Here is a 12,060-nt window from a genome sequence, read left to right on the forward strand (position 1 = left end):
CATAAAACGTAATACTGACTCCCTTGCGAATATAATGTCCCGAGGAAACGTGAGACATAAACTAGAAGGTTAATAAATTTGGAAATTCCTTAGATAAAGTTTATTAAAAGAAATTATTGCAAACAAAAACTAAATTAACATAGAGATAAATTAAGTTAAATAACTCCTTCCATAACACTTATCCATTGTCTACCTATGAATTAGCCTTTGTATGCACTACCTCCTGTGAATAAAGCAAGACAAATCATTTCCAAGTCATGAAGGCAATCATAGAATTCCGGAAGGGTAGGTCGATTCTCCTTATGTGGACTCAAAGCCTTTACGGCAAGACCTTCCAGCCTTTGCCACTGTTCAAGAGGATACGATTGGTCTCCTAAAAGGACGTCGTAAACGAGGCGTCCGAAAGAGTAGACATCATTTTCGGGACAAGTTGGCTGTCCGCAAACGCTCAGCAGTGGATCATACTGGCTCCACAGAGCACACTTCAAGGGGACCAGCTTCATTACCATCAGTTTGCCGAATGGACGAGCGTAGCCAAAGTCCACGATGGTAGGGTTCAAGGTATCGTCCACGACGATGTTGTTGGCATGCAGGTCATTATGGCCTAAGCCTCTCTCGTGAACGTCGTGCAGGATCATGACCACCTTCTTCAAGACTCCGACGAGCAGCGCCCAAGAGGCTACACCCAGTTGGCTGGCAGTTTGTAGTTCGAATAACGTGAGAGAACCATTATAAGACATGACAATGTCTTTCGGTCCCTGCTTCCCCTGTCTCCCATACAATTCCGGGACTCCACTGATTCCGGACAATGTCTGCAAGACCACGGCTTCACGCTCAAAATCAACAATGTCTTCGAGCTCTGGATAGATGAGACTCTTGATGACTCCACTAACCCAGAGGCCTTTCACTTTGACCTGGCAGTGTTTTACAATACCGTAGCTTCCCATGGCAAAGATTTTCCCAATCTGGATGCAGCGAGACGTGATGGTTCTAAAAAACACATTCCTTGTTCCCGTCGTCTTCATCCTCTATTCCCAAATCTGGCTTCTGAAGAGCTGGGTCTCTGCTCCCTTCCTCCCAGGCTTTAATGAAATCATTCCAAACGCTATACAACCATTCTTCAATGCCTCTGTTGTGCCAGTCCTCCTGTCCTTCTGTCGACAAGGAATGCTCAGCTGAAGAACTCACAGCGTTCTCGTCTCCTGAATGGAAAGTTCCATCCGTAATGGATGGCTCTTTTCTCCAGCAAGCACTTGAAGCTGCTTCATCGGATGGCAGCTGGTTTCCTCCAGTCCGCTGCGGGATTTCCAGCATCCTTCTAGCGCATGGATGATCATGGCCCCATCTCAACTGGCATGTGGTGTCCCCTTCATCCATATGTCTGCCGTTATCTCCGTCATCACGATCTGCAGAGCAGATGAACTCGACCTCCATTCTTGGAGAATCCAAAGCAGGAGAATCGTCTCCGTTGTCTTTTCTTGCTTTCATTCTCTTTCTGGTGTTAGGATTCATCTCGTCCAGGTGGATAGTCATTTGCGGTCGCGACTCTCTTTCTTATAGGATTCCTGCTTCTCTTTTTTCAGTGTTTGATATTTAAAAAAAAAAAAACGAAATAATCACTGATATTACATTTATCGTTTGTCATAAAAATACTTATAAATATTCCTTCTTGATTTTAGAGAAATTTCCCATAAAGAAATCTTAAGTAAATCTCTCTCTCTCGGCGTCAATGACCTTAGATGTCAGGATGCCTGAAAACTTTAAATCATTCATTCATTCATCTCTCTCTCTCTCTCTCTCTCTCTCTCTCTCTCTCTCTCTCTCTCTCTCTCTCTCTCTCTCTCTCATGCAGTTATGCATCATAGCTGACACAGGTGTCGTGAATAATAATGATAACTTTCCGTAATTCATTCAGTCCTTAAAGAAGCAAGAATAAAAGAAATAAGAGTATGATGACTAAATTGTAAATTTTAATAGGTTTTCCCTTTAATGAAAACTCCAGTGGGTTGTAATAAACGCTAAGTCTTTATATCATTATATTAATAAAAGTAATGATAATATAGTTTCAATCCTAATGATAATAATTATGATGCTGATGCTGATAAAAACGATAACAATGCTGTTGCAATGATAATGATTATGATACTAATGAGGAAATTATAATAATGATAATGATGATAGTAATGATAACAATAATAATGATAACAATAATAATGATAACAATAATAATGATTATTATTATTATTATTTGAATTATAATACGTATTATTATCATTATAATTATCATTATTATTATCATTATTATTATTATTATTATTATTATTATTATTATTATTATTATTATTATTATTATTATTATTTGCTGTTGTCGTTGTTGTTGCCATATTTTCTTTCGAATTTTATTTCATGTATTTAAATCTGTCAAAATCTCACGTAAGTAATGGTTTTAAAGTGTTCCGGGTTATAATAAGAAATCGTGAAATCTATCTGTATTGAAGTTCTACATATTTTGAGAAAAATATGACAACAACAACAACAACAGCAAATTATAATAATAATGATAATTATTATTGTAATAATAATAATAATAATAATTATTATAATAATAATAATAATAATAATCAAAATAATAATAATGATAATTATAATAAAGATAATAATAATAATAATAATAATAATCAAAATAATAATAATAATAATAATAATAATAATAATAATAATAATAATAATGATAATAATAATAATAATAATAATAATAATAATAATAGTCGAAATAATAATAATAATAATAATAGTAATAATAATAATGATAATATTATTATAATTATTATTATTATTATTATTATTATTATCATTATTATTATTTCATCATTACTATGTTAATCATTATCATTACAACATTATCGTTATGATCATCATCATAATTATTATCATCGTTACCACTGTTATTATTAAATCTATTAATATAATCAAATAAAGACTTTACAATCCACTGAGGTTTTCATTAAAGAAGGTAAGTTACCATTATTATTCACGACACCTGTTTCAGCTATAATGCACGAGAGAGAGAGAGAGAGAGAGAGAGAGAGAGAGAGAGAGAGAGAGAGAGAGAGAGAGAGAGAGAGAGAGAGAGAGAGAGAGACGCGATCAGGACATGCACATTTACTTAAGAATTCTTTGTGGGAAATTTATCTAAAATCAAGAAGGAATATTTGTATATATTTTTATGACAAACGATAAATGTAATATCAGTGATTATTTCGTTTTTTAAAAAGATCAAACATTAGAAAAAGAGAACCAGGTTCCTATAAGAGAGAGAGTCGAGAACGCAAATGACTCTCCACCTGGACGAGATGAATCCTAACACCAGAAAGAGAATGAAAGCAAGAAAAGACAACGGAGACGATTCTCCTGCTTTGGATTCTCCAAGAATGGAGGTCGAGTTCATCTGCTCTGCAGATCGTGATGACAGAGATAACGACAGACATATGGATGAAGAGGACATAATTGGCCAGTTGAGAGGGGGCCATGACCATCCATGCGCTGGAAGCATGCTGGAGATCCCGCAGCGAACTGGAGGAAACCAGCTGCCATCCGATGAAGCAGCTTCAAGCGCTTGCTGGAGACAAGAGACTTCCACTACGGATGGAACTTATCATCCAGGAGACGAGAGCGCTGTGAGTTCTTCAGCTGAGCATTCCTTGTCGACAGAAGGACAGGAGGACTGGCACAACGAAGGCATTGTAGAATGGTTGTATAGCGTTTGGAAAGATTTCGTTAAAGCCTGGGAGGAAAGGAATAGAGACCCAGCGCTCCAGAAGCCAGATTTGGGAATAGAGGATGAAGACGACGGGAGCAAGGAATGTGGTTTTAGAAGCATAACGTCCCGCTGCATCCAGATTGGGGAAATCTTGGCCATGGGAGGCTTCGGTTGTGTAAAACACTGCCAGGTCAAAGTGAAAGGCCTCTGGGCTAATGGAGTCATCAAGAGTCTCATCTATCCAGAGCTCGAAGACATTGTTGATTTTGAGCGTGAAGCCGTCGTCTTGCAGACATTGTCCGGAATCAGTGGAGTCCCGGAATTGTATGGAAGACATGGGAAGCAGGGACCGAAAGACATAGTCATGTCTTATAATGGTTCTCTCACCCTATACGGACTACAAGCTACCAGCCAACCGGGTGTAGCCTCTTTGGCGCTGCTCGTCGGAGTCTTGAAGAAGGTGGCCAGGATCCTGCACGACGTTCACAAGAGAGGCTTCGGCCATAATGACCTGCATGCCAACAACATCGTCGTGGACGATACCTTGAACCCTACCATCGTGGACTTTGGCTACGCTCTTCCATTCGGTAAACTGATGGTATTGAAGGTGGTCCCCTTGAAGTGGGCTCTGTGGAGCCAGTTCGATCCACTGCTGAGCGTTTGCGGACAGCCAACTTGTCCCGAAAATGATGTCTACTCTTTCGGACGCCTCGTTTACGACGTCCTTTTAGGAGACCAATCGTATCCTCTTGAACAGTGGCAAAGGCTGGAAGGTCTTGTCGTAAAGGCTCTGAGTCCACACAAGGAGAATCGACCTACCCTTCTGGAATTCTATGATTGCCTTTACGACTTGGAAATTATTTGTCTTGCTTTATTCACAGGAGGTAGTGAATGCAAAAGTTAATTCACACAAAGGCAATAAATTATTGTCATGAAAGGAGTCATTTAATTTTAATCTAATCTTTCTTTGTTAATTAAGATTGAATTGTTTTAAGATTTGTTTATACTAACATTGAGTTGTTTGTTTACAATAATTTCTTCTAATAAACGTAATTTAATCAATTTCTAATTTTATTAACCTTTTCTTTTATGTCTTGTTTCTTCAGAAATTATATTCGTAAGGAAGTCAGTTTAAAATATTCTGTTATATAAAAGTTGTCTTGATTTATTCATAGGTTTGAAATTTCTAAAATGGATTACTTTCATAACTGTATTTGTGGAAGACTCAAACTTTGCATTGTTCTTGGTAGAAGGAATAAATTGTTTCATCGAACACTACGAATAACAGTACACAGTTTATACTGGACTTATCCGATCACGGAATCGTGTTTCTTGATTAGCCCCTAAAGTTTTTTTTTGTCTTCTATGTCGAGTCTGCATAAAGGTCAAGTTTTTCCATTTAAAACTGAAGGATTGTTGTCGTTACAGACATTCGAAGTCTCTTCGATTAGTAACATTCTATAGAGGACTGAAGATATTAAGTCTTTCAATAGAAAACTGAAGACTTTCTTGTTTTATAAGTGCTTATATAATGTGGATTTGATAATAAAACTAGCAATATGGGGCGTGAAATGCTGAATGCCTTGGAATGTATACGATGAAATGAATCACTAAAGGTTCTATAGAGAGTAGGGTTCCCCTGCAGTAAAGGACCTGAAAGGTAACCCTTAAAGTAAAGTAGGATGACATTGCAGTACATCTCCTGCATTGAGTACTTGAGAGTAAATGATTCCTATTGTGACCAACTGGTAACGTCTCTGCCTGGTGATCGCCAGACTAGGTTCGAGTCCCGCTCAAACTCTTTAGTTCCTTTTATGTCTGCAACCTCCCAATCCTTGTGAGCCAAGGATTGGGTTGGGGGAGCCTAAAGGTCTATCTGGTGAGATATCAGCGGCCTTTGCCTGGCCCTCCCTGGTCAGGATTGAGCGGCCTTTAAACATTTAAAAAACGGTACCGAACACTTCAAAAGTGGGACCGCCCAGAGGCAGCTGAAGGTTGCTATAAAAAAGGTCCTACCGATGCCTCATGTGGATAAGTGATTATCGCTCAGGGCAAACACTCTGAAATGGATTCTTCGTCTGCTCACTTCACAAAAGCTTAGGTAACCCCCCCCCCTCTCTCTCTCTCTCTCTCTCTCTCTCTCTCTCTCTCTCTCTCTCTCTCTCTCTCTCTCTCTCTCTAAATGGTTTTCTTATTTGCTTTCTTTAACTTTTTCAGTGACAGGAATAAAAACAGACACCAACTATAATCTTAATTAGCTTTGATTTCCCTTAATTATGTGAGGTTATTCTTAAAGCCCCTGCAGGCATAGTAACTGTCTCACTAAAGAATTACCTAAGATTTCAAAACAAAGTCAGGAAGAGATAGACAGGTAAGGTTTGAATGAGAGGTAATCGCATGTAAACAGTGATATAGTTATTTACCATAAATATAATTGAACTTCAGTCTATTTTTCAGAGAGAGCCCGCGCAGGGAAAAGTGAACAATGGCCTCTGCTAATTACATACTTTCTAATTGTTAAATTATTAATAAACCCAATTAGAGATCATTTTCTACAACATGACCTAATTCATACACCTTTAGAGAAGGCCCATTAGCAGCACGTTGAGAGCCCTTACACTCTGTGCAATGCCTGGTATTTATTGGCTTAGGCAAGGTCTATAGATAAATTCTATAGACCTTGGTCTTATGTCCATGGTATTTAGGCCTGTGCTATTTAATACGCCTTCCCCGCGATCTATCCACGCATACTAGGTCTTTTCTTCTTCCATTTTACAATCAAAGCTACCATATTATCTAATCCTTCAATCTTTCCACATGGCCATACCATATCAAAACACTCTGCACCCTCTTTTCATCCACTTTATCCCAATTTACCACTTTTTATGTCCTCACATCTTTCACCTTTCTTCTCACACCCTACAAGCCAGAACTACTATATTTAAGTACGATGCCAGCATTGCTCTACCCATTCCAGCCTGAAGAAAGGAGGAGGACCTATCGTAACGCGTGGCTATGTACTATTTCTTTTTACCCGTTTAGTTTCACATTCACCATCCTTACTTTACTTCCACAAGGGAAAAGTGGTTCATCAGTCCCATCCTATATTTGCACTTTGTCTACCTCAGTATCTTCCCTATGTTTTGCACAAGTCTACTCACTTCTCCCGTTTCACATATCATGTGACTGGTCTCATCTCATCCTACCCCAAAAATATATTTACTAAACAATATAATTAATTTCTCAATAAGATATCCACTGTAAGATTCATTGACTGATATTCCCGTTTGTTTATTACTGCAATTTATATATATTTATATATATATATATATATATATATATATACTGTATATATATACATATATACAGTATGTATGCGTATGCATGCATATATATATAAATATATATATATATATGCATATATATACATATACATACATATATATATACATATACATATAAGCATATATATATATATGTATATATATACTGTATATATATACATATATAATACATATATATACATATATATATATATATATATATATATATATATATATATATATACATATACATATATACGTATATATACATATATATGCATATATATACAGACATATATATACACACATATATATAATTATATATATATAATATATATATATATATATATGTATATATATATATATATATATATATATATATATATATATATATATATATATATATATATATATACATTGTGTGTAAATTTTGAATGGCAGTGAACGTGATTAAAATATGTAATAAATCCGTAAAGATAATTTCATTTGTATAAATAGATGAGAAAAAGTGTGCTGTTAATGTTCTAAGAAAACAAGAGATCTCAAATAAGGCATTTAAAAACAATAAATTTTAGGCTAATTTGTAAACAACATTTACACGATCACTACAATTCTCTAGAGTCAATTTAACAATTTAACTAACTGTACCAATTTAAAAAGGTTATTTATAACACTGGGATAGATGAAAAAAATAAATAAAAGGCAATAAATCAAGTTATTTAACTGGCTAAAAAAGATATCCTGTCAGGACAAAATTGCCGCAATAATGGTATAAAATGGTTAAATTTTCCCCTTTCTCTTTCCTTCCTCTCTTCACGTCCAAACGCTTGGGCTATCATTGTCATTATTATTATTAACTACAACCCTAGTCAGAAAAGCAGGATGCTATAAGGCCAATTGCTCCAACAGGGAAAGATAGTACACATAGATAGGAAATAAAGAAACAAATAAACTACAAGAGAAATAATGAACAATTAAAATAAGATGTTTAAGAACAGTAACAACATCAAATTATATTTTTTCATAAATAAACTATGAGAAGAGACTTAAGTCAGCCGGCCCAACATAAAAACACTCGCTGCAAGTTTGAACTTTAACATGTTTGTCAAGTTACCCTTTACAGTTTGCAGCCAAAGAATTGCATGAGAAATGCGACATAGGAGATTCTTCATACATGAATTCTTGTAGAATCAATGTCAGTGAATAGAGATTAGGCTGCATGATCACGAGCGCCATGTTCTGAAATATTTTCAAAATAGCTTAACAACAGAAAGCAACGGAAAAGAATTAGAGCAGCTGATTAATTTGTGAACGGATTGAGAACGCTAGATTGGCCCTTAGGATGTATGTATATAAATCTTTCTCTGTGCAGGTGAACGTACGTATGTATATGACTTTCATCATCATCATCATCATTATTATTATTATTATTATTATTATTATTATTATTACTATTGTCACTACTACTTGCTAAGCTACAACCCTAGCTGGAAAAGCGGGATGCTATAAGCCCAAGGGCTCCAACAGGGAAAAAGAGCCCAGTGAGGAAAGGAAACAAGAGAAAATAAAATCTCTTAAGTAGAGTAACATTAATATAAATATCTCCCGTATAAACAATAAAAACTTTAACAAAACAAAAGGAAGAGAAATAAGATAGAATAGTTGCCGAGTGTATCTTCAAACAAGAGAACTCTAACCCAAGACGGTGGAAGACCATGGTACAGAGGATATGGCACTACCCAAGACTAGAGAACAATGGTTTGATTGTAGAGTGTCATTCTCCTAGAAGAGCTGCTTACCATAGCTAAAGTCTCTTTTACCCTTACCGAGAGGAAAGTGGCCACTGAACAATTACTGTGCAATAACCCCTTTGGTGAAGAGGAATTGTTTGGTAATCTCAGTGTTGTCAGGTGTATGAGGACAGAGGAGAATCTGTAAAGAAAAGGCCAGATTATTCGGTCTGCGGGTAGGCAAAGGCAAAATTAACCGTAACCAAAGAAAAAGATCCGATGTAGTACTGTCTAGCCAATCCAAGGCCTCCATAACTCTCTAGCAGTAGTATCTCAATGGGTGGCTGGTGCCCTGGCCAACCTAGTACAGTCAGAATCAAAAGAACGCCGACACTCGGGGGAACTCTTTCGTCAGATGTCTCTAGTGTTCCCGTGACAAAACAGACAAGGTGTTGCTCTTCTTACTACTTCTACGAAATGGGCGGAGCCTTCTCCAACCTTAGCGAACCAAAGACAGTAAAGGGCTGACTTTGTTAGTAAAAGCATACAAAAGTTACAAATCGATTTGCTAAATTCCAGTTCTTTATTATTACATTATTACTTGACGTCTCGACTATCCACTGCAAATACAAAACACACACATTATATATATATATATATATATATATATATATATATATATATATATATATATATATATATATATATATATATATATATATATATATATTACTATTTTTTCGTGGGAGGGGCCAAGTGGACACTGCATGGAAGGGTCGGGGGTGGGGTGGGGGGGGGGGGAGTCTCCACTTCACAACATCTTGCCCCAGCTAGTTCGAAATTGAGGAAATAAGGTCATTTCTGTTTCAGGGGTGTGGAGAGAAGTTAAATGAGTATTCTTGATACAGCCTGTAAGATATTGTATCATTGCCTAATTATTATTTGATAATCGTTAGTGATCTAGAAAATATTTTTAACCGTATTCATTATTGGTTGATTTGTTAAAGACAGCAGCAGTAGAATAAAGCAGTTGTTGTTGTTGTTGTTGAAAGTTTAATAAGTAACGAAATCTAAGTATCGCCATTGCATAAAAGATAATCAGTGATGGCTGCAATATATACTGATGACTTCATAACACCTTGAATACAATAAGAATTTATTACTTGTATCGAAAATAAGTGGAGGTAAATGAGGGTGCTATTATATTCTGGCAAAGGCTATCAGACATTTGTTTTGCTGACAAATCATGTAAAAAATACAAGCTTTTTAGTCTCAGAACGACGTAATTTTCAGAAATTTTGTCATGAAACTATGATATAACTATTTTCCAAAATGTATTCTCCTATAAGCACAAAATTATTCCCCACGCTAATGCCGTGACTGCAAGTTATCAATGATCATATACTTACTAGTAGCTTTATTTTGAGAAATTACATTGCCTGGAGATCAAACTGACTTCTCATCAATTTAATGCACAACGTTCTCTCAGTCTTGATTCAAATAAACTTAACTCTTTATGATAAAGTCCCTATTTACAGTAATCAAGTGCCCGAATTAGCACAGCTATGTGGTGTTGGATGTGGGCTCTGGACCGGGTGAATTACTCTAGGTATATGGGCGCTTAACGAGCGAAAAACACATCACTATCAGTGAAGCTCTAGTTCGGAGTGTTCGAGCAATAGCCATCCATACCAGGTCCTCCGCCTATCAAGATAGTAGTTGAACCATAATTTCTACAGCTAATGCAGTAAGCGGGAAAGGAAAAACCAAATATCAGAATATCTCGAAAATAAATGTTTGATTGTCCTTTTAATCACTAAATCACACAGCTGAGGAGCGATACCATTGGATTCCTAGATATTTGCTCTCATTCTTCAGATATTATTTTCTGAGCTTCTTCCTCTATCCCCTGACATGTCTAGTTAGGTATTTATTCTTTAACGTTTTTGTTCCCCTATTTCATGCTTTATCATTTGTGGTCCTTAATTTCATTCTTTAATCATATATTTATCAAACATTCTCATTATTTTCAAAATGAATGGCCTTGCCCTCTGGTGCTCGTCTTAGACCGTCAATATTAGATCCTAGCTTTTCACTATCCCTCCAGAAAAGAAATCTCTCCCGAGCGGCAGCATGAAACACCTTCCCTGGACCATTCCAACCTGGAACTATTTGATATTTGCGTGAAGCCAAGACAAGATATTCATTAGCTGGATTCAGAGATAGGGCATTTGGAGCACTGTATTCAATTTCCCTTACTCTTCGATATTACAATCTCCATAGAAAAAAAAATTGCCTTGTGAAGCATGCTTCCATGAATTAGTGATGTCACTCAAGATTTTCTTTTATACAATTTATGTCTCATTCCTTTATCACTATTCCAGTTAACGATAAAAAAAAGAAAGAAAAAAAAAGCCTAAGCCAAGCGTTGAACTGAAGGAAAATAGTTCCCTTATCCAACCTGTCTGAATTCACTTTGGATTTGATAATGTGACGATGTTTGTGAAGAGTTCTGCATTCATTTAATAATAATAATAATAATAATAATAATAATAATAATAATAATAATAATAATAATAATAATAATAACGAAGACGATAATAATGATATTTATGATTATCATGATTGTGATGATCATATTATTATTATTATTATTATTATTATTATTATTATTATTATTATTATTATTATTATTATTATTACTATTATTATTATTTGGAATGTTTGGGGAAAATTTATGATATAAATATGCTCAAGTATGAAATAATAGTGGAAGGGAAAAAAAACGCAGAAAGAAAGAACTCGAAAAAGACGTAAAAAGTAAAGTAGCGAAGCACATTTAAAACAAACAAAAATAAAAGAAAATAGAAAGAACACAGTTGAGGTTTGTAAAAGGAAATGGGTTACATACTAGAAATGAAAACCGAATAAGCTGAGATACTACCGCTAGAGAGTTATTGGGTCCTTTGACTTGCCAGACAGTACTACGTTGGATCCTTCTCTCTGGTTACGGCTCATTTTCCTTTTCCCTATACATACACCGAATAGTCAGGCCTATTCTTTACATATTCTCTTCTGTCCCCATACACATGGTAGCAATGAGACTATACTGAGTAGCTCTTCTAGGACAAGGACACTCCAAAATCAAACCATTGTTCTCTGGTCTTGGACTGTGCCATAGCCTCTGTGCCATGGTCTTTCACTGTCTTGGGGTAGAGTTCTCTTGCTTGAGGGTCCACTCGAGCAC

At 35.8% G+C, this 12,060-nt stretch overlaps 1 protein-coding gene across 1 annotated transcript; it reads right to left on the reverse strand.

Annotated features, from left to right (window-relative positions):
* Positions 1–200: 200 nt before the first annotated feature.
* LOC137633053 (uncharacterized) lies at positions 201–947 on the reverse strand. The gene has a single exon (XM_068365218.1). The coding sequence runs from the start codon at positions 945–947 to the stop codon at positions 201–203; it is 747 nt and encodes a 248-aa protein (XP_068221319.1).
* Between the last annotated feature and the right edge of the window lie 11,113 nt (positions 948–12,060).

Source organism: Palaemon carinicauda, chromosome 42 (genome assembly GCF_036898095.1).
Source record: "Palaemon carinicauda isolate YSFRI2023 chromosome 42, ASM3689809v2, whole genome shotgun sequence".
Lineage (NCBI taxonomy): Eukaryota > Metazoa > Arthropoda > Malacostraca > Decapoda > Palaemonidae > Palaemon > Palaemon carinicauda.

Coding starts and splice junctions, on each gene's coding strand:
- LOC137633053 (XM_068365218.1), bottom strand. CDS start 947: ATGGGAAGCTACGGTATTGTAAAACACTGCCAGGTCAAAGTGAAAGGC.